Genomic DNA, 27,900 nt, shown 5'->3' on the forward strand with positions numbered 1-27,900 from the left:
TGCGGCCCGAGTTTGACTGGTCATATCTCAAATAATAATTCGAATTTTTTAAAACAATAAAAAGCATCTTAAAGCTTGAAAAAAATCGTTAAATAAGATCAACTTCTAAAAAACATGGCTTACCCCCCTATGGCCTTAAACTCCAAATAAATAGTCACTTAAGTATAACAATTAATACCTCAAAACATTTTTCTCTGTGCAATTTCTAAATAATTTTCAATATCTATTTTATTTCAACAAAAAAGTGTTGTATTAAACTCAAAATAACTCAAACTTTTAGTTCGTTGCAGCTTTTAGTATACTATCTTTATCTTTTATATAAAAATGTTAAATCTTCAGTAATAAAATTTAAAGTTTTAAATTTTTTGTAGAAGAAATCTAAAGAGCTAATTTTTTTTAACTTCTTCATTTTTACTTATATTACAATATAAAACTGTAAAAATAAATCTTAACAAATGAAGAAAATCTGAAATATAAAAGAAATTAAAAATAAAAATTTCCTTGAACTGCAAGTCTTGAGTAATATCAATATCTGGTGTTGGTCTGCTATTTTTCAATTCAAGCTTTTGAACTTCAGATAATTTTCCTATCTGACATATTTTTAGACTTGCAACATTCCATACGATATTACTTTGCATAATTTTTTAAATAATTATCTAAAAATTAATGAAAACAAATGTTTACTTTTTCTTTAGTATTATAAAACATATTTTACAAAAAAAAACAAAAAACAATTAACTTTGAAGATATCAGGATTGCCTTGCCACTCTTTGAGTCAAAATAACTGTCCTGAGTTAGTCTAAAAATGTCATGTGTCATCATAAGCATTTCAAATTTTTTTAAAGAATTTTTTTATTGTTTATAAACTAATAGAAACTAGGGTTTATAACAAAGCTTTTAAAACCACTAAATCTACCCTGAGTTAAAAAAAAATCTATCCCTAGTCAGCCTGAGCTTAAAAATACTTAAAATATTCTGAGTTATCCTGATTTTTACTGAGTCATACTAAAGTTTTCCAAAATTTCATAAAGTCCTGAGTTATTCTGAGTGTGTGGAAAGATTTTACTGAATGTTTCTGATGCAAAACAAAATGTTTAAAAGATAATTTTTTCAAGGTCAACTTTTTCAATGCTTTTAAAAATTCACAAGAAATATAATTTTTCACTTATCTTAAAATCAGTTATTCTAAGATTTTTAGGGAAAAGCATTTTTTAAATTCTAAAAACAGTTGGTAGAAAGAAAAATTTTTTAAATACCATTTAAAATTTGATTTAAAATTAAATAAATTTAAAATTAATCAATTTTGTCTTTTAGACTAAAAATTGATTGTAAAAATTCTGTTTTACAAGTTGCTATAAATTTATTCATGATGTGACTAAAGAAATTTTAAAATAAGTTGCTACAAAACTTGATTAATTTTTAAACTTTATGGCTGATAGAATAACAAAGTTTGATTTGTTTGATGTCTTAATAAAAAAAAAAAACTACTTTTAATAAAAACTTTAAATTTAGACAATTTAAACAATACTTTTTGTATAGTGAGATTAAAACTGTAATCACAGTATGAACTGTTTGTTTATTATTTGTTTTAATAATTTTTTTTTATTTTATTCTGTTTTTTGTTATTTATCTTTTAAATTATGTTGTTAATATTTTATTCACAATCTATTTTTTTTTATTAGCAGTTGTTTATTGCTATTTTTACTACAATTTGTTTATTCTTGAATCATTATCACTATAAAACAGGCTTAGCTTTATGGTTTGTTAACAAAATGTTAGCATTTGTCCTTGTAAAAAAATCTGTCATAAGGTTATACTACTGCGGTGCACTAACTAGTTGTGTACTGTTTGAGTCTAAATTCTTATGAGGTTAATGAAGTTATAAAATTTTTCTTTATGGAGTTTTTCATCAACATTGGTGCGCATTTGCAATTACGCACCGAATCAGTATACTCGATAATTTCCCTAACTTGTCACTAATTTGTATAAAAATTTTCGATTTACTTTTCGAATACTAGAAAAACATAAATGAAAAAAGGCAAATTAAGCATAAAAAATTAACAATAAAGGATAAAGATATTGCATTTTTTTTACTTCTTTTTTTTTTTGGTGGCACGCATGCGCCAGCGTCCCTCCCCACGCTACGCCCCTGGTCAACACTATTAGAACATCATATTTAAATAATGAATGTAGATACCTGCTCTAATGCTCTAACCCACACAATGCTCTGTCTAAAAAGAAATGTTTTGGATCATTTTTTATTTACTTTTGTTGTTGAACTGTTTATCAGGGAAAATTATTCGCGAAAAACAACTTTATTAACACCAATATTGTTATTCCTGCTTTATGTTTTGTGTTTAAGCATTTTAAAATTTGTCCAGTTAGAGACACAGTCTAGTTATGCCCTGAACATTTATAAACTTATGTCCATCTAAAAAAAAAGCATTACTACTCCATTATTATTACATACTAACTTTTTGCGACGCTCTAGTGCTTTATAAGCGAAAACATAAGTATTTAATTCTAATTAATGACATTCAAACGTGCATTTATTTATAAGGCTTCATCAAAATAAATGTATCATTTTAAAAAATAATTTAGTTAATACACGTTATACAACTTTTATAATAAATAACAAAAACAATATAGAAATTAATATGTTTATTAAAAACTTTAAGTACAGTAAAACTTTACACAAACAGTTATTTTCCTAAACTTGAAAATATTTTTTGGCCGCTGTAGTTGTTGTTTATAGTAGACTCCTAATATTTTTCTTTCTGTTTCTTTTTAAGTTCTCCTTTTACTATATAATAGTATTGAAACTATATCGCCTCTTTGCTTATTTGGAGATCTTTTCTTCAAAAACCCAATTTTGTTCTTATTTTTGTATCTTTTAATAAACTTTTGCAAATAGATACAAAATGTTCTTATTCTCTGTCGGACCATTTAGCTTTGATTGCTTCTTTATTATCTTTCATAAGTTCCTCTTCTGTTAGCGGTACTTTAAAATCTCTACCTCTGTACGGTTTCTTGGGTGGTTCAGTTAAAAGATCTGAAATATTTACCAATCCTTCTCAAATATACTTAGGGATAAGAGGAGGATTTAGTTTGTAAAAACAACAGTCACCATGAAGCTGCTTTTTATTATTTTTCCGGTGTGGACTTTGCTTTTTCGTTTATCCAAAAGCCTTTTCTTAGCACCTTTAAACTTGAAAGTTTCGGTTTTTCCTCCAGTTGATTTGCAGGCGGTTTGTTCTATTCGGGCCATTCTTTTTTCTTCTCTATATTCTCTCAAAACTGTTGTTTATATATCCTAAATGCGTTACGGACGTAGACGAAGTAAGACCTATTTTGGACTTTTTTGATTCAAAATTCACAACTTTATTTGATAAGTTTTTTATCAAGGCTGAAATACGTAGGAGTTAGTTATCAAACATATATGTTTTATATATTTTTTTTCTGTTCATTAAAATAAAGTTTTCATTATATTCGTATAAACTGTTTTAATAGACTTTAAATGAGAAAACACACAACACATATAAAAATCATATTAAACTACAAGTTTGCACTAGGTTTTATATTTGTATTGATATAAAAAAAATTTAAAGTAAAATATGTGATTAATTCCACTATGATGGAAAAAATTAATAATACAGATTTACCTACTTTAAAAAAAATATTTTTCATTTTTGTTTTTTAAGTAATTAGAAATAGATTATGTAATTAAATCGAAAATATAAACACTCAGCTTAATAAATGCAACTGTATCTGTTTTAAGCAGGTATAGTTAAAAAATATTAGTATCAAATATTTTTTAATAATTGGTGAAAGATAATGATTTTAGACTTGTTTGTTGCTTTTATAACTTTTTATGTATAATGCCTAAAAAGACATATTAAATAAAAGGTAATTATGTATAAAATATTACTTTATTGTTTTTTAAAAGAATAAAACGTATATAATAATGCAGTCTGCGTTTCTATTTCTTTTATTTTTAGCTTTAAAAATTGTACTATTCTAATTATTCATTTTCATTTATATATTATTAAAATGCTTGTAAGTGCATTTAAAGACTCTCATTATTTCTCATAACTATAAAAAATTAATAGCTTTTATCACGTTAAAAAAAAAATGCTAAAATTTAAAATTAATAGATTTACAAAAAATAAAAGAGCAAACAAAACAATAAATTATGAACATTTTCATTTGAGATATAACTTAACAGCTAAAAACTTGTTTATGAAAAATTTGACATGTAGAGAAAAAATAAAATCGTAAAGTTTATATGTTTTTTAACAAGATATAATTTATTATACTACTCTGAGTTAATAGAAACTCATGCTAATCTTTACTAGCCAGAAACAGCATAAATCCTTTAAAAATAAACTAATACAGAAATGCACATAAAATGTTTGTTCTTTATACTAGGGTTTCCAAAGGGAAGGCATTTTGCCTCTTTTCGGGCTATTTTAGTAAGCTGGGGGCAATAGTTATGACAAGTCTGTGGGAAAGAAGAAGTAATAAAGCAAAAACAATTTGATAATTAAAATTAAGTACAGGAGGCGATACCTAATAAAAAGAAGTAACTTATTTAGAATTTTTAGAGGGGAGGGTAGAAAGTATTATACAGTTAATAAAATTTTTATAAAGTAAACTTTGAAAATTATCTGTAAATAAACTTAAGTTTTATTTTACTACTTGAGTTTGACATTGACACATTAAGGTAAAAAAGGGGTCTAATGGTAAAAGCGGTCTTTGACATATAAGTGTTACAAAAAACACTGTTGTACAATCAACGTTACACATAGTTTTACAAAAAGGGTAAGGTTTGTTCTTGTTTAGAAGTAGTTAAAATTTTAATGTACAAAGGAACTTTAAGACAAAAAAAAAAGAAAATTATTAATTGACTACCAGAAGATCTAACTTAAAAAAAAAGTATTTCAACCACCTAAATAAATATATGCTGTGCTATGTGTAAAAGTCTAAATAAGACTACAAAGATAGTTTTTTAACTAATTTAGAAATCCTAAAAAGCTTGTGATTAAATTACATGATGTAAAAAAGCTAACAGTATAAATAGTTTGTAAGTGGTTTTGATTAGATGCATTAAATCAAAATAAATCCCTAGATATGTTATTTTATATATGTTAGTAGAATCACTGATTGTTAACTTAAAAAGTAGTTACATTTCTTTAAGATAAATATATACAAATTGTACATATATTTGAATACTTGTCATACTTGCTAAAACATAAAAACAATGTTTGTAACAGGTGCTTTGATAAATCTAACTTTTTAAATATCTTATAATACTCAAAAAATAAAAATAAATGAATCATTGGAAATGGTAGCACTTAGCAGTTTGTTTAAATAAGAACTACTGTTTAATGAAATAAATGATGGCTTGCTTAAATATATATCATACTTCATACGTTAGTAATTTTTTTAAAACACAAAGATGAAAACAACAAAAATGTTCAGTTGCGTTAAGCTTCACTACTTGACTTCAGATCGCAGGTACAAATGAAGAAAAATTGGTTTGAAACAACTTAGATATGATAGATTTACAACTAGCATTTATTAGTAATGAATAACAATAAAAGAATAAGTATTTATGAGTAGTTTTAAGTATTAAGATAGAATTCAACTGAGTTAAGCATTTAAAGCTAACTGATATATTTCATTCTTAATGTAAATACAAATACATTATACAAGTTTTAGAATAAAAATCTATAGTTTTCTAATTATAATCGTTTGAAATTAGTTTTATCAAATATTTTATGGTTAGTTTATACAAATATCCTTTACTTTTCTATTATTTAATTCAAAAAATTTGTTATAAAACTAAAAACAATCTAAGAAATCTAGTGGAATATGGTTTTGTTTTAAAATAAACATTATAAAAGTGAAGCTCATTCAGAATATTTTTAAAAGTAACGGACTTCGTCTAATCAACTAACGCTAACTACTGGTAAATATTTAGATCTCAAAATATATAAATTTGTCTTAAAATTTACTATTTTTTTGTAGTTCATACTAAATGTAAACACAAACATGTGGTATATTTATATTAACTACTTAGAATAAAAACCTACAGTTTTCTGATTATAAATGTTTTAAAACAATTTTATAAAATATACTTAGGTTGTTTTACTTATGTAAACTTTTTTATTAGTATCAAATTAAAAAGTCTTTATTTAACAAAAGAAAAAAAAACAATCTAAAAAATCCAGTAAAAATTTGCTTTTGTTTTAAATTAATCATATATAAAGTGAAGCTTTTCAAAAAAAGTTTTAAAAGTTTTGGACTTTGATTGAACAAATAATGCAACTTAGTAGCAAAAAGTTCAACTTTTGATTTTTAATTTTGTTCTAAACTTATGTTTTGGATATGTATTTCATCGTTAATGTAAATATAAACATATTGTACAACTTCATTAAATGCTAAGAATAAAAATTTATAGTTTACTAAAGTAACAGTTTGAAGTTGATGTCATTAAGATTTTTTGGTTCTACTATTTAAATAAACTTTTTTTTTACTATGACTTAATTTAAAAAATTAATAGTTAACAAATTACAATTTGATATATCTAGTAGGAAAATATTTTGTTTTAAGATAAATAGTAAAAAAGAATAGCTTATCGAAGCATTTATAAAAGTCATGGTTTTTGTCTTAACAAATAACTCCAACTAATGGTAATTTTTTTTATTTTAAACAACATAATTTGTCTGTAATTTTTTACATCGTTTTTGAATTTTATACTAAATGTAAACACAAACATTGTGTATAATCAAATATAACTATAAACAATTTCTACAGTTTTCTTATTGTAATCGTTTTAATTTACTTTCATAAATATGTTTTGTATAAATAAATATTTTAATATCATATTAAGAAAACAGACAGACATTTTTCATAACTTTTCATTTTTAAAAATCATAAAGTAAAATTTATTGATTCATCCTAACATTCTCTATATAAAAAATTAAAGGGCCACTGATGTTTCAGATATTTTAATTATATTAAAAATTCACGGACTTTTTCTAAACAAATAACGCCAGCTAAGTAATAAAAATAACCTTTGAAACCTTATTTTGTTTATAAAATTTTATATTTATTATGTTTTAATACTAAATGTAAACATATATATATTGTATGATCGAGTATAGATATATATATTATAAAAATATATAGTATTCTTATTGTAATCGTTTTAAATAAATAATATTAAGTATTTCTTGATTGTTTTAGCATAAAAACTTTTTTTAACCAAATAAAACTAAATGTATATTATTTAACAAGAAAGAAAACCTAAAGGTCAATGTCAACTTCTTAAGGTTCCTTTTCCTTTTTCAAGTGAAGCTGAATGTGTTTAGTAATATCGGGCGCTAAAACACTTTGTATTTTCTTTTCTTTTATAGTTTCATTCTCAGATTAATAAATTCTGAATTTTATTTAAAATATATTTTATCTAGTAAAATTAAGTTTTTTTTTAATATAAAAAATAAAAAGACTTAAAAAAAAAAAAATTAAGTTATAGTTTAATCTAAACAAATAACGTCAACTAGTGGTAAAAAATAAAAATTTTAGGAACCTTTTTTTTTCTTAGGACTTTTCTGTTGTTTATGTGTTTTATACTACTTCTAAACATAAACATGCTGTATAATTAAACTTAACTACTAAGTATAAAAACCTACAGATTTCTTATTATAATCGTCTAGATTAGGGAACGGGTCTAAATTACAGGAAGACGAAAATGCCAAGAGGTTACTAAATTGCAGAAAAAAGAACTAATGTGCACGAGAAAAAAATTAAACAAAGGGACAATTTTGCACTAGAATAAAACAATACAGAAAAAAAAAACAAAAAAAAAAGTTACTGACCGAGGGTAAGGGTTAGGGTAATAGTGATAGTAAATATAGAAATAAAAAAATAACTAATAAAAATTAATAAAAAAAAAGAATATTATTGAAACAAAAAACCTACCGACCGACGGAAAAGGTTGAGGTGAAAGCAAAAAAAAAATTAAATAAATGTTATAAATAAAAAAGTTAGATTAAAATTATTACAGAAGTTAAAAGGAAAAATAAAGGTTACGGACTTTAACGAATGTGAGATTAGTAGTGATGAACTATTTAGTAGCCTATAAATCCAGCTAAATGTTTACTAACTTAAATAACTTATTTTTATTTTACTTTTTATTACTTTAATCAAACTTATAACTTAATATTTATCTAAATTTTAAATTTTATGTCTCAAAATTCAGTTACAAATAAAAAAAAGTTTAATTACAGCCTCTAAAAAATTTCTAAAAAAAGTCTAAACCTCTTTATAATTTCGAACTTTAAAATTAAACACAAATTGAAACTAAAATGTTTAGTAAGAATTCGCTTTGCTATAAGATGAGCTTCAAAAAACTGAAGTTAACCAAAATTAATATTTTGAATAAAAATTTAGATATAGCTAACATCTATCATAAAAGAGCAATTTACAAATTTGCATAATTTCGTATGTAACTTTTGTTAATTAAAAAAAAAATATTGGTAAATTTATTTACTTTAAGATAAAAGTTTTTAAGATATATTTATAAATAGATTATCTTAATAGAAAAATACTTTTTTATTAAATTCTGTGAAAGATATTTGATTAAGATGAGTATTGAAGTTTGAACTTTATATTGTCCTATTGGTATATTTTACTAAGCCAGATTGTTCCCTACTAATGTAAACCAAAAACTATTTCTTTTAAATGTTATAAATGTTTGAAACTTAAATCATTTATTTTGTGTTAGTGCTTTGCAATTATGTATCCTTTGCTTCTCTAAATATAAAATTATAATGCTGACCTTTAATATAGTTTTACTACATCTCATTGTCACGGACTTCGTCTTACGTATAACGCCAACTAGTGATAAAAACTGCAAAAACATTAAACCTTAACTTGTCTTATACATTTTATTATGTTGTTTAATTTCATGTTAAATGTTTACTACCAAATTAAACAATTTAAACTACTTTTGTTTTCTAGTTTTGATTTCTAACACTTATTCAATACTTTTGCTCAGATTTAAAATTCTAATAAATATTTAACACTTTTAAATATTTTTTGAAAGTTAAAGTAACTTAGATAGTAATAAATTTAAATTTTATCGATAAATGTTATGATTAATTTTACGATTACTTTTGTATACTCTTAAATATTTTAACCAATATATAGCACTTGGAGTGAATAGTTTGTTTTTTTAACCACGATATAGATTTCATTTATAAAAGCAAAACATTAAAAAAATATTCGTTAATGTTAATAAACAACAAACTAATAAAATAAAAAGTAAAAAACTGAAGGTTTACTAAAATATAATGTATGGTGGCCCTGAAAAGGACCGGGATGTAACAAAATTGTATTTTTGTTAAATTTTATAGATGCAGTGGTGTTATTCAGAATTACTAGTGTTGTGGAAGTTTTCAGGCATTCCTTTAATGTTTATCCTGTTCTTTTTTATAACAGACTTTTGCAGCTTTTCTCTGACTATTTCACCTATAGCTCTGGAAGTTTTCATTTCAAGTTTAATCATTTCTTGTTCTATATTTCGTTTAAGATCCCAATCAGGTTTTATTGGTGCTAGCTTGTAAAGGTCAATGTCAACTTCTAAAGGTTCATTTTCTTTTTTTAAATGAAGCTGAATGTGTTTAGTGATATCAGGCGCTTCAACCCTTTGTATTTTCTTTTCTTTTACAGTTTCATTCTCAGGCTGATAACTTCGGAATTTTATTTGTGGTATCTTTACTTTGACTTGATCTTTTTTCTTGGCATCATTTTTCATTTTCATTTTCATGGCAAGTAGTCTTTCTCTTCTTTTCTTAGCTGCATCTTCCATTATTCCAATTTCATAATCCGCCATTTTTCTTATGTAACTTTTTTTTATTGATGTTTTACTTATTATTCAGCAAACTAATATTTTTACAAATCTTTATTTGTAACATAGCATTTGTATATGACGTCATAATTCTACTAACACTAGAAGGCGCCTTGTGTGAAAAGCATTTTGTAAGTTTCAAATGTTTTGTTTTTTTTACATACATATTATTTAAAAGTCAGATCTAATTAGTATTTTTTCTATTATTGTTAAACTATTTGTTATTTTATTTTAACTCATTTAAAACGTTTGTATGAATTGTTTTAAGTGGTTGATATTAAATTTTGCACTTGTGTATCAATAAAACTCTTTAAAAAAACTAAAATTATTAATGAAACTATATTAGAATATTAAAACAGGTACAAATTTAAATTAATGATTTTTTAGCTATAATTTTAAAGTTGTGATTTTATTCTTTTTTAAGTTTTTTTTAATACATATTCAAAACCACCATTGTATATAAAATAATATTTGTAATTAAACTAAAATTTAAACAATTTTAAATTAAATTAAGTAAAATTAATATTAAAAGTTAGGGGTGTGTAGTAAATAAGAACTATCTGAAAACTTAATAGAATACTATAAAAAATTAATAGTATTATTTGTTATCTAAAGTAAATGAAGTTTATAAAGTATTATCTAGTTAATTTAGAAGAATAAGCTCATTTTCACTAGTATTCTATTTTTAAAGTTAATATTAAACAAAAGTTTCAATCTAAAAATGTCTAGCAAGAGTATGTCTTTACTTCAAGTTATACATTAAAAAAGCGAAGTAAATTGAAAATATGTTATATAAAATTAAAACTTTAAAACTTAGCTCTAACAAAAAAAAGAAAAAAAATTATATATAAAATAAATTTTTAAAAGAAGATATTCTACTCACAAAAATCAAAACATTTTAAAAGTTCAAAAATAATCAATAAAACAGTAATTAGGTAAATTTGTAATTTATTTTTGTGTTATTTGAGCTTTATCTAATATTTTTTAGGGGTTATCTTTAGATAAAACTAAAGCTTACTAAAAGACTTTTGCTTTGTTTTTCTTTATTGTTAAGTCTGAAACTCTAAAGTTATATAATAGTAAAACATTCAAAGAGGACTATATAAACTTAATTTAAAACTTTATTTTTTGAATTGAATTTTTAATTTAACTCATTTGTATATCATACTGTGTTTAACTTTGTGTTTTCATTTAAATTATGTTTACATATATATGTATAGTTTATCTTAAAGTTTTGAATATAAGTTTATTTTCTTTTTCTCTTTTTGTGTGTCCTGTTTAAGTTGCTCAGGTTTTGATGCCTGAGTCCAACCTTGCACAATAAAAAATATATTAAAACGATTCTAATAAAAAAACTGTAAATATTCTTTTTTAATTGTCGAATTTAACTGTAGAGTATGTTTTTTTACATTAAGTATTAAATATATAAGCAATAAAACAAGTTTTATGGTAAAATAAATTTAAAGACAAAATAATATGGCTAAAATCTAAAATATTTTTTCACTAGTTGGTGTTATTCGTCTAAACAAAATCCGTGACTTTTAACATATTTTCAATTAACTTCGCTTTTTCAATGTATATCTAAAAATAAAAAAAATACTCTTACTAGATATTTTTAGATTAAAACTTTTGTTAAATATTAACATCAAAAATGAAATAATAGTGAAAATGAGGTCATTCGTCTAAATTAACTAATTAATACTTTATAAACTTTATTTAGTTTAGATAAAAAAATAATACTACTATTTTTTTAAAGTATTCTAATAAGTTTTCACATAGTTCTTATTGACTACACACCCATAACTTTTAATATTAACTTTATATAATTTAATTTAAAATTGTTTAACTTTTACTTAATTTAATATATTACTTGCTATACAATGGTGGTATTGAATATGTATAAAAAAAAAACTTAAAAAAGAATAAAATCACAACTTTGAAATTATAGCTGAAAAAAAATTAATTTAAGTGTACACCTGTTGTAGTATTCTAATATAGTTTTATTGAAAACTTAAGTTTTTAAAAGAGTTTTATTTATACACAAGTGCAAAATTTAATGTCAACCACTTAAAACAATTCTAACAAACTTTTTAAATGAGTCAAAATAAAATAACAAATAGTTTAAACAATAATAGAAAAATACTAATTTTTAGATCTGACTTTTAAATAATCTGTATGAACAAAAACAAAAATTAGAAACTTTGAAAATGCTTTTCACACAAGGCGCCCTCTAGTATTGGTAGAATTATGACGTCATACACAAATGCGATGTTTCAAATAAAGATTTTTAAAAATATTGGTTTGCTGAATAATAAGTAAAACATCAATAAAAGAAAGTTACATAAGAAAAATTACAGATTATGAAATTGGAATAATGGAAGATGCAGCTAAGAAAAGAAGAGAAAGACTACTTGCCATGAAAATGAAAATGAAAATTGATGGCAAGAAAAAAGATCAAGTCAAAGTAAAGATACCACAAATAAAATTGCGAAGTTATCAACCTGAGAATGAATCTATGAAAGAAAAGAAAATACAAAGGGTTGAAGCGCCTGGTATCACTAAACACATTCAGCTTCATTTAAAAAAGAAAATGAACCTTTAGAAGTTGACATTTACCTTTACAAGCTAGCACCAAAAAAACCTGATTGGGATCTTAGACGTAATATAGAACAAGAAATGATTAAACTTGAAATGAAAACTTCCAGAGCTATAGGTGAAATAGTAAGAGAAAAGTTGCAAAAGTCAGTTTTGGAAAAGAACAGGATAAACATTAAAGGAATGCCTGGAAACTTCCACAACACTAGTGATTCTGAATAACACCCACTGCATCTATAAAACTTAACAAATACAACTTTGTTACGTCCCGGTCCTTTTCAGCGCCACCATACATTATATTTTAGTAAAGTTTTCAGTTTTTAACTTTTAAACTTTTTTTTTTTTTATTAACGAATTTTTTATTTTTATTTTTTGTTTTTATAAGTGATGTTTATGTCGTGATTAAAAAAAAAAAAAAACACTCACTACATATGCGATAGCTTGGTCAATAATTAAAAGAGCATCAAAAATTATTCAGAAATTGAATCGTGACATTTATAGAAAAGTTTAAATTTTTTTTTTCTACCTAAGTTACTTTAATTTTTTTAAACATTTTTAAATATTAAATTATTATTGAAATATTAAATTAAGCCAAAATTTATAAAAGTTATAGAAGATAAAAGTAATAAACTAAAGTATTTTAAATTGTTTTGTTTGGTAGTAAACATTTGACATGAAAAACATAAAACATTAAAAAGTATTACACAAGTTAAGGTTTAAGAGTTTTGTATTTTTACCACTAGTTGGCGTTATTTGTTAAGACGAAGTCCGTGACAATGAGATATAGTAACACTATATTAAAGGTCAACAGCTTTTTACTTTTATATTTAGAAAAGCAAAGGACACATAATTGCAAACCACTAACATAAAATAAATGAATAAATTTCAAACAGTAACACTATCTTAAAAACATTTTTTTGGTTTACGTTAGTAGGAAAAACCTGTGCTTAGTAAAATTGATCAATATGACATTATAAAGTTCAATCTTTAATACTCATCTTAAACAAAATTCTGATACAAAATTTAAAATAAATTAGTTTTCTACCAAATAACACAGTTACAAAATATCAAATTAAATTTTAACAATAAAATATTGTAAAAAAGCATAAATTTTGGTTTATGGGCTTATCAAAAAATATGTAATATAAATTACAAATTTCAAACCTTAAATAAAAAAAGGGGAAAAAAATAAAAAATGTTTTTGAAAGAAGATAATCTACTCGTAAGTATGACTTTAAGATTCAATTTTTAGATATACTAAATATTTTAAAAACTCAAAGATTAACAATTAATAAGTAAGTATGTAAATTTGTAATTGCTTTTATAGTGATTAATTTGTGCTATATCTAAGATTTTTCAAAGGTCATCTATAGACAAAAATAAATTTTACTAAAAACTTTGGCTTTATTTTTATTTATTCTAAGTACTAAATTTTAAAGTTATATAATATTAAAACAACAAAACCTACTTTATAATATTAATTTTAAACGATTATAGTAAGAAAACTGTACAAAAAATTTCTAAGTAATCAAATTAATTATACAATATGTTTATGTTTACATATTTTATAAAATATATAAGCAATAAAACAAGTTCTATGGTAAAATATATTCAAAGACAAAATAAGGTAGTTAAAATCTAAAATCTTACCACTAGTTGGCGTTATTTGTTTAGACGAAGTCCGTGACTCCGTTAGTCCGTTATCAATTAACTTAACTTTCTTAACTCACTTTTTAAGTATTAATGAGTTAATTTAGGTATATAAGCTCTGTTTCACTATTATTTCAATTTAAAAAATAGTATTTTTCAAAAAGTTCAATCTAAAATGTCTAGTGAGTTAAAAAAGTAAGGTTAATTGAAAATATTTTAAAAAGTCACGGACTTCGTCTATTCAAATAACGCCAACTAGTGGTAAGATTTTAGATTTTAACTACCTTGTTTTGTCTTTGAAAACATTTTACCTTAAAACTTGCTTCATTGCTTATATATTGTACACAAAATGTAAACATAAACATATTGTATAATTAATTTGATTACTTAAATTTTTTTGTACAGTTTTCTGAATATTATCGTTTAAAGTTAATATTATAAAGTAGGTTTTTGTTGTTTTAATATTATATAACTTTAAAATTTAGTATTTAAGAATGAATAAAAATAGAGCCGAAGTTTTTAGTAAAATTTAATTTTGTCTAAAGATGACCTCTAAAAAATCTTAGATATAGCACAAATTAATCACTAAAAAGCAATTACAAATTTACATACTTACCTATTAGTTGTTAATTTTGAAGTTTTTTTAATATTTAGTTTATTTAAAAAAATATTTGAATCTTAAAGTCATACTTATAAGTAGACTATTTACTTTCAAAAAAATATTTTTTATAACTTTTTTCCCCTTTTTTAGTTAAAGTTTTAAATTTAAATTTTATATTAAAAATTTCTTATAGGCACATAAACTAAAATTTATGCATTATACAATTTTTTATTGTTAAAATTTAGTTTGATATTTTGTATTAGTGGTTTTTGGTAAAAAACTAATTTCTTTTTAAATTTGTGTCAGATTTTTGTAAAAGATGAGTATTAAAGATTGAACTTTATAATGTCATATTGATCAATTTTACTAAGCACAGATTTTTTCCTACTAACGTAAACCAAAAAAATGTTTTTAAGATAGTGTTACTGTTTGAAATTTATTCATTTATTTTATGTTAGTGGTTTGCAATTATGTGTCCTTTGCTTTTCTAAATATAAAAGTAAAAAGCTGTTGACCTTTAATATAGTGTTACTATATCTCATTGTCACGGACTTCGTCTTAACAAATAACGCCAACTAGTGGTAAAAATACAAAACTCTTAAACCTTAACTTGTATAATACTTTTTAGTGTTTTATGTATTTCATGTTAAATGTTTACTACCAAAGTAAACAATTTAAAATACTTTAGTTTATTACTTTTGTCTTCTAAAACTTTTATAAATTTTGGTTTAGTTTAATTTTTCTATAACTATTTAATATTTAAAAATGTTTAAAAAATATTAAAGTAACTTAGGTAGAAAAAAAATAAAACTTTTCTATAAATGCCACGATTCATTTTCTGAATAATTTTTGATGCTCTTTTAATTATTTACCAAGCTTTCGCATTTGTAGTGAGTGTTTTTTTATTTTAATCACGACATAAACATCAATTATAAAAACAAAAAATTAAAAAAAAGATCGTTAATAAATAAAAAAACAAATAAATTTAAAAGTTAAAAACTGAAAACTTTACTAAAATATAATGTATGGTGGCCCTGAAAAGGACCGGGATGTAACAAAATTGTATTTTGTTAAGTTTTATAGATGCACTGGGTTTTATTCAGAATCACTAGTGTTGTGGAAGTTTTCAGGCATTCCTATAATGTTTATCCTGTTCTTTTCCATAACTGACTTTTGCAGCTTTTCTCTGACTATTTCACCTATAACTGTAACTTTAGATTAATATATTTTTAGCTATAATTTTAAAGTTGTGATTTTATTCTATTTTAAGTTTTTTTTAATACATAATTAATACCACAATTGTATATCAAATAATATTTGTACTTAAACTAAAGTTTTAACAATTTTAAATTAAAATATGTATAATTAATATTAAAAGATAGGGGAGTGTAGTAAATAAGAACTATCTGAAAACTTAATAGAAAACTTTTAAAATTTAATAGTATTATTTCTTATCTAAACTAAATGAAGTATATAAAGTATTAGTTAATTTAGACGAATAAGCTCATTTTCACTATTATTATATTTTAAAGTGAATATTTAACAAAAGTTTTATTCTTAAAATATCTAGTATAAGTATGTCATTATTTTAAGATATACATTAAAAAAGCGAAGTTAATTGAAAATATGTTAAACGTCACGGATTTCGTCTAGACGAATAACGCCAACTAGTGAAAAAATTTAGATTTTAGCCACATTATTTTGTCTTTAAATTTTTTTACCATGAAAATTGTTTTATTGCTCATATACTTAATACTTTATGTAAACAAAACATACTGTACAGTTAAATGAGACAATTAAAAAAAAAACATTTACAGTTTTTTTTTATTAGAATCGTTTTATATTAAGTTTATAAAATACTTTTTGGTTGTTTTACTATTATGTAACTTTAAAGTTTCATACTTAACAATAAATAAAAACAAAGCAAAAGTATTTTAGTAAGCTTTAGTCATATCTTAAGATAACCCCTAAAAAAATATTAGATAAAGCACAAATAATAACAAAAATAAATTACTAATTTACATGATTACTGTTTTATTTTTTTTTTTAGAATTTTTAAAAGTTTTTGATTTCTATGAGTAGATTTTCTTCTTTTTTAAATTTATAACATATACATATTTTTTCAGTATTTTAGTTTGAGCTAAGTTTTAAAGTTTGAATTTTATATCTCATACTTTTCTGATTACAACAAAAACCAAAAGTTATGTTTTTACATGTAATATTGTTAAGATTTAACTTTATATTCTGTATAAATGTTTTGTAATTATGTATCTTAAGTTTCTCTAAATTAAATTAAGAAAGCTGTAGATTTTTTAGATGTTTTAAATATCTAGAAAGTTACGGGTTTCATCCGACTATTACGCCAACTAGTTATAAAAACCGCAAAATCTCAAACACTAGTCTTAATTTTTACATAAATGTTTATGTATTTCATATTCAATTAGATTAATGCAAAAGATCACTAGTGTTTAGTAATAAATGTTAAATTCTTTACTGATAAAGTAAACAATTAAGACAACTTTTATTTACTACTTTTGACTACTACCATTTTTACAAAGTTTTAGATTTGATTTTATGATTTAGTGACTATTTTATATCTCTAAAAGTTTGTTGATAGTTGAAGTAACTTGGGTAGTATAAAAATTACAATTTTTTTGTAGAAGTGTACGTTTAAATTTCTGGTAACCTTTTTTATGCCTTTAGATATTCTAACTAAGATTTATCATTTTTAATAAAAGTTGTATTTATATAATCAGCAATTAAAATTTAAAGAATCAAAACAATATGTTTCTGAAAATTCTAGTTATTTTTAAATTAAATATTTTTATATATGTTTTCTTTTGTATGATGACCCTGAAAAGGACCGAAATGTTAATTTTTGGCATCCTAAAAACTGTCATTACTGATGTGGCGAGCAAATTGCATTTTATTTCTTATGATGTTCAATTTCTTAGCATTCATACTTAGCCATTATACTGTTTTCTTTAGCTGTTTGTTAAGATGAATACAGTCACATACAAACAGAGGGTTTAAAAGCAAAAATAAAGGTTACGGACTTTTACGATTGTTAAATGAGTAGGAATAAACTATTTAGTACTTTTTAAATCCACCTTATTGATTATTACCTTATTTCACTTATTTTAACTTCACATTTTATTACTTTAATCACCCTTATAACTTCACGTTAATCGAATTTTTTTTTTTGAAAAAAAAAAATAAATTTTCTAAAAAATCAAAACTAACAGTTAAAACGATATTTGTAGTACAGGGAATACTATCTCATATAAAAGATATTGTTTAAAAAACTACATCAAAAATATGTAAATAGATTACTTCTTTTTTTATAAAAAAATGAGACGTGAAGTTCATAAACAATATTTTACAAGTCACGGACTTCATCTAAACAAAAAACGTAGATTAGTTTTGAAAAATTTAAATTTATCAACTATATTATGTCTTAAATTTTATTATTTTTTAACTACTTAACATCTATATATACAGTTTTTATTTTATAAATGTTTTATAATAATTTTGTTACGTATTTTTTTATGTTTTTCTAGTACAATATAATTTAGAACTTCAACATTTAACAAAAATTAAAACTCAAATGTTTAGTAAGACTGTTATAAGATAGAGTTTAAAAAACTGTTACTAACCAAAATTAATTAAATTATTCTAACAAAAATTTAGATATAGCAAACACTGATCAGAAAGTAAAAATTGAAAATTATGCGTATTATGTTAGGTAAACATTGTTTTTTTAAACAAAACTTTAAATGGTTAAACTATTTACTTATAGTGTAAATCTTTAAAATATATTTATAAGTACATCATCTTAATTGAAAAATATTTTTTTAATTTTGTGTCAGATTTTTGTTTAAGATGATTATTAAAGTTTTAACTTTATATAACATATTGATAATTTTACTAAGCATAGATTTTTCCCTACTAATGTAAACCAAAATTAATGCTTTTGAAATACTGTTAATGCTTAAAATGTATTCATTTATTTTGTTTTAGTAGTTTGCAAATATGTGTCATTTGCTTCTCTAAATTTAGAAGTAAAAAGCTGCTGACCTATAATATAGTTTTACTATATCTCTTTGTCACGGACTTTGTCTAAACAAATAACGCCATCTAGTGGTAAAAATGCAAAAATCTTAAACGTTAACTTGCACAATACTTTTTACGATGTTTCATGTGTTTTAACAAAATTTTCATGTATTCTAACAAAAATTTAGATATAGCGAACACTGATCAGAAAATAAAAATTTACAAATTTGCATATTATCTTATGTAACTATTGTTTTTTTGAACAAAATTTTAATTGGTTAAATTATCTACTTAAAAGTGTCAATCTTTAATATATATTTATAAGTACATCATCTTAATTGAATTTTTTTTTTAAATTTTGTGTCAGATTTTTGTTTAAGATTATTATTAAAGTTTTTACTTTATATATTATATTGATAATTTTACTAAGCATAGATTTTTCCCTACTAGTGGAAACCAAAATTAATGTTTTTGAAAAACTGTTAATGCTTAAAAAGTATTTATTTATTTTGTGTTGGTAGTTTGCAAATATGTGTCATTTGCTTCTCTAAATTTAAAAGTAAAAAGCTGCTGACCTACTATATAGTTTTACTATATCTCTTTGTCACGGACTTTGTCGAAACAAATAACGCCATCTAGTGGTAAAAATGCAAAAATTATATACGTCAACTTGCACAATACTTTTTACGATGTTTCATTTATTTTACGTTAAATATTTACTACCAAAGTAAACAATTTAAAATACTTTTGCTTACTTCTTTTGTCTTCTATGTTTATATTAAATTTTTGCTTAGATTTTAGATATCAATAATTATTTAATACTTATAAATGTTTTAAAAATTTAAAGTAACTTTGGTATTAATAAAATTTAAATAATTTAATAAAAGTTACGACTAATTTTCTGAACAAGTTTTTATGCTCTTAGACATTTTAAGAAAGCTATAGCATTTGTAAGGATTGTTTTTATTTATTTTAATCACGACTTAAATGTTATTTTAAAAAACAAACAACTTTAAAACTACTTTTTTAATGTTAATAAATAACAGAAAATAAATTAATAAAAAAACTGAAAACTTTACTAAATTGTAATTTGCCCTGAAAAGGACCGGGGTGTAACAAAATTGTTCTTTTGTTAAATTTTATAGATGTAGTGGTTGTTTATCAGAATCACTAGTCTTGTAGAAGTTTTCAGGCATTCCTTTAATGTTTATCCTGTTATTTTCCATAACTGACTTTTGCAGCTTTTCTCTTACTATTTCACCTACAACCATGGAAGTTCACTAAACAAAAACACTTGGCACATTTATATTTACTACTTAGAATAAAAATCTACAGTTTTCTGGTTATAATTGTTTTAATATATTTCTATAAAATATACTTAGGTTGTTTTACTTATGTAAACATTTTTTTTAGTATCCAATTTAAAAAGTTTTCATTTAACAAAAGAGAAAAACAATCTTAAAAATCTACTAAAAACTTGTTTTTGTTTTAAGTTATCATATATGAAGTGAATCTTTTCAAAAATAGTTTTAAAAGTTTTGGATTTCATCATTAATGTAAAAATAAACATGTTGTACGATTATATTAAATGCTGGGAATAAAAATTTATAGTTTATTAATATAACCTTTTGAAATTAATATCTTTAATTTTTTTTGTGTTCTATTTTTTAAATAAACTTTGTTTTACTATGACTTAATTTAAAAAATTACTAGTTAACAAAAAATACAATTTGATATATCTAGTAGAAAATTGCTTTGTTTTAAGATAAATAGTTAAAAATAAATTGTTAAATTTTGGTTGTTGTGTTTAATATATGTATGTGTTAAGTTCTTTAAGAACATTAAAGTTGTTAGTTAAACCATATTAGATATTACAACAGGTGTAAATTTGAATTAATTTTTTTTGCTATAAATGTGAGTTAAAATTCATCTCTTTTTTAATTTTTTTAGTACATATACAATACTACCATTTCTATATTAATTAATATTTGTAATTAAACTAAAATTTAAACAATTTTAGATTAAACTATTGAAAACTGATATTTTAAATTAGGGGTGTGTAGTAAACTAGATTTATCTAAAAACTTAATAGAATACTATCATAAATTAGTAGTATTATTTTCTATCTATACTAAGTAAAGTTTATTAAGTATTAATTAGTTAATTTAGGTAAATGAGCTCTATTTCACTGTTATTTCACTTTGAAAAATATCATTTTACAAAAATTCATTCTAAAATGTCTAGTGAGTTAAAAAATTAATGTTAATTGAAAATATTTTAAAAAGTCGAGGACTTCGTCTAAACAAATAACGCCAACTAGTGGAAAATTTTTAGATTTTAACTACCTTGTTTTGTCTTTGAAAATATTTTACCTCAAAACTTGTTTCATTGCTTATATATTTTATACAAATGTAAACATAAACATATTGTATAATTAATTTGATTACTTAGAAAGTTTTTGTACAGTTTTTTTACTATAATCGTTTAAAAATAATATAATAAAGAAAGTTTTGTTGTTTTAATATTATATAACTTAAAATTTAGTATTTAAGAATGAATAAAAATACAGCCGAAGTTTTTAGTAAAATTTAATTTTGTCTAAAGATGATTTCTCAAATATCTTAGATATAGCACAAATGAATAACTAAAAAACAATTACAAATTTACACACTTACTTATTAATTGTTAATTTTCAAATTTTTTAAATTTTTAGTTTATTAAAAAAAAATATTTAAATTTAAAATTAATTACTTATGAGTAGATTATCTTCTTTCAAAAAAAATTTTTTTATAATGTTTTTCCCTTTTTTTAGTTAAGGTTTGAAATTTAAATTTTATATTATATATTTTTTGATAAGCACATAAACTAATTTTATGCTTTTATACAATTTTTTATTGTTAAAATTTAATTTGATATTTTGTATCAGTGTTTTTTGGTAGAAAACTAATTTCTTTTTAATTTTGTATCAGAATTTTGTTTAAGATGAGTATTAAAGGTTGAACTTTATAATGTCATATTGATATATTTTACTAAGCACATATTTTTTTCTACTATCATAAACCAAAAAAATGTTTTTGAAATGTTGTTGCTGTTTGAAATTTATTTGTTGTTTTTGTGTTAGTGGTTTGCTATTATATGTCCTGTGCTTCTCTAAATATAAAAGTAAAAAGCTGCTGACCTTTAATATAGTTTTACTATATCTCATTGTCACAGACTTTGTCTTAACAAACAACGCCAACTAGTGGTAAAAATACAAAACTCTTAAACCTTAACTTGTATAATACTTTTTAATGTTAAATGTTTACTACCAAAGTATACAATTCAAAATATTTTAGTTTATTACTTTTGTCTTCTATAACTTTTATAAATTTTGGCTTACTTAAATATTTCAATAACTATTTAATATTTAAAAATTTAAAAAAAATTAAAGTAACTTTGGTAGTAAAAAAACTTAATTTTTTTCTATAAATGCCACGATTTAATTTTTGATGCTCTTATAATTATTGACCAAGCTATCGCATTTGTAGTGATTGTTTTTATTATTTTAAACACGACATTAACATCATTTATAAAACAAAAAATTAAGAAAAAATATGTTCATAAATAAAAAAACAAATAAATTTAAAAGTTAAAAACTGAAAACTTTATTAAAACAAATGTATGGTGGCCTTGAAAAGGACCGGGATGTAACAAAAATGTATTTTGTTAAATTTTATAGATGCAGTGGGTGTTATTCAGAATCACTAGTAATGTGGAAGTTTTCAGGCATTCCTATAATGTTTATCCTGTTCTTTTCCATAACTGACTTTTGCAACTTTTCTCTTACTATTTCACCTATAGCTCTGGAAGTTTTTATTTCAAGTTTAATCAATTTTTGTTCTATATTTGGTTTAAGATCCCGATCAGGTTTTTTTGGTGCTAGCTTGTAAAGGTCAATGTCAACTTCTAAAGGTTCCCTTTCTTTTTTTAAATGAAGCTGAATGTGTTTTGTGATATCAGGCGCTTCAACCCTTTGTATTTTCTTTTCTTTTAAAGTTTCGTTCTTAGGTTGATAACTTCGGAATTTTATTTGTGATTTCTTCACTTTGACTCGACCTTTTTTCTTTGCATCATTTTTCATTTTCTTTTTTATTGCTAGTAGTCTATCTCTTCTTTTCTTAGCTGCCTCTACCATTTTTCCAATTTCATAACCCGCCATTTTTCTAATGTAACTTACCTTTTTTGAACTTTTACTGATTATTCAGCAAACCAATCTTTTTATAAATCTTTATTTGTAAATAGCATTCGTGCATGACGTCATAATTCTACCAATACTAGTGGGCGCCTTGTGTAAAAAGCATTTTGAAATTTTTCTAATTTTGGTTTTTTGTTCGTACAGATTATTTAAAAGTCAGATCTAAAAGTTATTATTTTTCTATTATTGTTGAAACTACTTGTTGTTTTATTTTGCCTCATTTAAAAAGTTTGAAAAAACTGTTTTAAGTGGTTCACATTAAATTTTGCACTTGTGTATCAATAAAGTTCTTAAAAAAACTAAAGTTGTTAATGAAACTTTATTAGAATAATAAAACAGGTGTAACTTTAAATTAATATTTTTAAAGCTATAATTTTAAAGTTGTGATTTTATTCTATTTTAAGTTTTTTTTTAATACATAATTAATACCACAATTGTATATCAAATAATATTTGTACTTAAACTAAAGTTTTAACAATTTTAAATTAAAATATGTAAAATTAATATTAAAAGATAGGGGAGTGTAGTAAATAAGAACTATCTGAAAACTTAATAGAAAAATTTTAAAATTTAATAGTATTGTTTCTTATCTAAACTAAATGAAGTATATAAAGTATTAGTTAATTTAGACGAATAAGCTCATTTTCACTATAATTATATTTTAAAGTGAATATTTAACAAAAGTTTTATTTAAAAAAAATCTAGTATAAGTATGTCATTATTTTAAGATATACATTAAAAAAGCGAAGTTAATTGAAAATATGTTAAAAGTCACGGATTTCGTCTAGACGAATAACGCCAACTAGTGAAAAAATTTTAGATTTTAGCCACATTATTTTGTCTTTAAATTTTTTTTACCATAAAACTTGTTTTATTGCTCATATACTTAATACTTTATGTAAACAAAACATACTGTACAGTTAAATTCGACAATTAAAAAAAAATATTTACAGTTTTTTTTTATAGAATCGTTTTATCTTAAGTTTATAAAATACTTTTTGGTTGTTTTACTATATGTAACTTTAAAGTTTTATACTTAACAATAAATAAAAACAAAGCAAAAGTATTTTAGTAAGCTTTAGTCATATCTTAAGATAACCCCTAAAAAGTATTAGATAAAGCACAAATAATAACAAAAATAAATTACTAATTTAAATGATTACTGTTTTATTTTTTATTTTAGAATTTTCAAAATTTTTTGATTTCTATGAGTAGATTTTCTTCTTTTTTAAATCTATAACAAATACAATTTTTTTCAATTTTTTTGTTTGAGCTAAGTTTTAAAGTTTGAATTTTATATTTCATACTTTTCTGATTACAACAAAAACCAAAAGTTATGTTTTTTCATGTAATTATTTTGTTAAAATTTAATTTGATACTCTGTATAAATGTTTTGTGTTTATGTATCTAAGTTTCTCTAAATAACATTATGAAAGCTGTTAATTTTTTAGATGTTTTAAATATCTAAAAAGTCACGGGTTTCATCCAAACAATTACGCCAACTAGTTATAAAAACCGCAAAATCTCAAACACTAGTCTTAATTTTTACATAAATGTTTATGTATTTCATATTCAATTAAATTAATGCAAAAGATCACTAGTGTTTAGTAATAAATGTTAAATTCTTTACTGATAAAGTAAACAATTAAGACAACTTTTATTTACTACTTTTGACTACTACCATTTTTACAAAGTTTTAGATTTGATTTTATGATTTAGTGACTATTTTATATCTTTAAAAGTTTCTCTCAATTTATAAGTAAAAAGCTGCTGACCTATAATATAGTTTTACTTTATTTTTTTGTCACGGACTTTGTCTAAACAAATAACGCCATCTAGTGGTAAAAATGCAAAAATCTTAAACGTTAACTTGCACAATACTTTTTACGATGTTTAATGTATTTTAACAAAATTTTTATGCATTCTAACAAAAATTTAGATATAGCAAACACTGATCAGAAAATAAAAATTTAAAAATTCGCATATTATCTTATGTAACTATTATTTTTTTAAACAAAACTTTAAATGGTTAAATTATCTACTTAAAAGTGTAAATCTTTGAGATATACTTATAAGTACATCATCTTAATTGAAAAATTTTATTTTTAATTTTGTGTCAGATTTTAGTTTAAGATGATTATTAAAGTTTTAACTTTATATATTATATTGAAAATTTTATTAAGCATAGATTTTTCCCTACTAGTGGAAACCAAAAATAATGTTTTTAAAAAACCGTTAATGCTTAAAATGTATTTATTTATTTTGTGTTAGGGGTTTGCAAATATGTGTCATTTGCTTCTCTAAATTTAGAAGTAAAAAGCTGCTGACCTATAATATAGTTTTACTATATCTCTTTGTCACGGATTTTGTCTAAACAAATAACGCCATCTAGTGGTAAATATGCAAAAATCTTATACGTTAACTTCCACAATACTTTTTACGATGTTTCATGTATTTTACGTTAAATATTTACTACCAAAGTAAACAATTTAAAATACTTTCGCTTACTTCTTTTGTCTTCTATGTTTATATAAAATTTTTGCTTAGATTTTAGATATCAATAACTATTTATTACTTATAAATGTTTCAAAAATATAAAGTATTTTAGGTATTAATAAAATTTAAATATTTTAATATAAGTTACGACTAATTTTCTGAATAAATTTTTATGCTCGTAGACATTTTAATTAAGCTATAGCATTTGTAAGGAATGTTTTTATTTATTTTAATCACGACTTAAATGTTATTTTAAAAAACAAACAACTTTAAAACTACTTTGTTAATGTTAATAAATAACAGAAAATAAATTAATAAAAAAACTTATAACTTTAGTAAATTGTAATTTGCCCTGAAAAGGACCGGGTGTAACGAAGTTTTCTTTTTTTAAACTTTATAGATGTAGTGGTTGTTTATCAGAATCACTAGTCTTGTGGAAGTTTTCAGTCATTCCTTTATTGTTTATCCTGTTATTTTCCATAACTGACTTTTGCAGCTTTTCTCTTACTATTTCACCTACAACCATGGAAGTTCACTAAACAAAAACACTTGGCACATTTATATTTACTACTTAGAATAAAAATCTACAGTTTTCTGGTTATATTCGTTTTAATATAGTTCTATAAAATATATTTAGGTTGTTTTACTTATGTAAACATTTTTATTAGTATCTAATTTAAAAAGTCTTCATTTAACAAAAGAAAGAAACAGTTTTAGAAATCTAGTAAAAATTTGTTTTTGTTTTAAGTTATCATATATATAGTAAGGCTTTTCAAAAATAGTTTTAAAAGTTTTGAACTTTGATTAAACAATGAATGCAACTTAATAGCAAAAAGTTTAATTTTTGAATTCTAATTTACTCTAAACTTATGTTTTGGATATGTTTTTCATTATTAATGTAAAAATAAACATATTGTACAATTATATTAAATGCTGGGAATAAAAATTTATAGTTTATTAGTATATCCGTTTGAAAATAATGTCATTAAGATTTTTTGTATTCTGTTATTTAAAAATTCTTTGAGAAACTATGACTAATTTTAAAAATTTACTAGTTAAAAAAAATACTATTTGATTATCTAATAGAAAACTGTTTTGTTAATAGATAAATAATTAAAAATAAATTGTTAAATTTTGGTTGTTGTGTTTAATATATGTATGTGTTAAGTTCTTTAAAAACACTAAAGTTGTTAGTTAAACCATTTTAGATATTACAACAGGTGTAAATTTGAATAATTTTATGTTTTCTATAACTGTGAGTTAAAATTAATCTATTTTTAAAATTTTTTTAGTACATATACAATATCACCATATATTAAATAATAATTGTAATTAAACTAAAATTTAAACAATTTTAGATTAAATTATTAAAAACTGATATTTTAAATTAGGGGTGTGTAGTAAATTAGAATTATCTAAAAACTTAATAGAATACTATCATAAACTAGTAGTATTATTTTCTATTTATACTAAGTAAATTTTTTTAAGTATTAATTAGTTAATTTAGGTAAATGAGCTCTGTTTCACTATTATTTCACTTTAAAAAATAGTATTTTACTAAAAAATTCAATCTAAAATGTCTAGTGAGCTAAAACAGTGAAGCTAATTGAAAATATTTTTAAAAGTCACGGACTTCGTCTCAACAAATAACGCCAACTAGTGGTAAGATTTTAGATTTTAACTACCTTGTTTTGTCTTCGAAAATATTTTACCTTAAAACTTTTTATATTGCTTATATATTTTATAAAAAATAAAAACATAAACATATTTTATAACTAATTTGATTACTTTAAAAGTTTTTGTACGGTTTTCTTACTATAATCGTATAAAATTAATATTATAAATTAAGTTTTTTTTTGTTTTAATATTATATAACTTCAAATTTAGTACTTAAGAATGAATAAATTAAAGCCAAAGTTTTAGGTAAAATTTAGTTTTGTCTAAAGATGACCTCCAAAAAATCTTAGATCTAGCACAAATTAATCATTAAAAAGCAATGACAAATTTACACACTTACTTATTAATTGTTAACTTTTTAATTTTTTAAAATATTTAGTTAATTAAAAAAAAAACATTTTAATCTTAAAGTCATACTTATGAGTAGATTATTTTCTTTCAAAAAAATATTTTTTATATTTTTCTTTTCACTTTTTTTAGTTAAGGTTTGAAATTTAAATTTTATACAATATATTTTATGATAAGCACATTAACCAAAATTTATGCTTTTATACAATTTTTTATTGTTAAAATTTAATTTGATATTTTGTATCAGTGTTTTTTGGTAGAAAACTAATTTCTTTTTAAATTTTGGGTCAGATTTTTGTTTAAAATAAGTATTAAAGGTTGAACTTTATA

At 22.3% G+C, this 27,900-nt stretch overlaps 3 protein-coding genes across 3 annotated transcripts; 1 reads left to right on the top strand and 2 right to left on the bottom strand.

Annotated features, from left to right (window-relative positions):
* Positions 1-9,433: 9,433 nt before the first annotated feature.
* LOC145839014 (coiled-coil domain-containing protein 12-like) lies at positions 9,434-9,901 on the bottom strand. The gene has a single exon (XM_082946628.1). The coding sequence runs from the start codon at positions 9,899-9,901 to the stop codon at positions 9,434-9,436; it is 468 nt and encodes a 155-aa protein (XP_082802754.1).
* A 2,389-nt stretch (positions 9,902-12,290) lies between these two features.
* LOC145839015 (coiled-coil domain-containing protein 12-like) lies at positions 12,291-12,733 on the top strand. The gene is made up of 2 exons (XM_082946629.1): positions 12,291-12,468; positions 12,519-12,733. The coding sequence occupies exons 1-2, from the start codon at positions 12,291-12,293 to the stop codon at positions 12,731-12,733; spliced, it is 393 nt and encodes a 130-aa protein (XP_082802755.1).
* Positions 12,734-22,545: 9,812 nt separating this feature from the next.
* On the bottom strand, positions 22,546-23,013 carry LOC145839016 (coiled-coil domain-containing protein 12-like). Its single transcript, XM_082946630.1, has one exon. The coding sequence runs from the start codon at positions 23,011-23,013 to the stop codon at positions 22,546-22,548; it is 468 nt and encodes a 155-aa protein (XP_082802756.1).
* Between the last annotated feature and the right edge of the window lie 4,887 nt (positions 23,014-27,900).

The sequence above is a fragment of the Thalia democratica genome, chromosome 6 (genome assembly GCF_965202585.1).
Source record: "Thalia democratica chromosome 6, ktThaDemo2.hap1.1, whole genome shotgun sequence".
Taxonomy (NCBI): Eukaryota; Metazoa; Chordata; class Thaliacea; order Salpida; family Salpidae; genus Thalia; species Thalia democratica.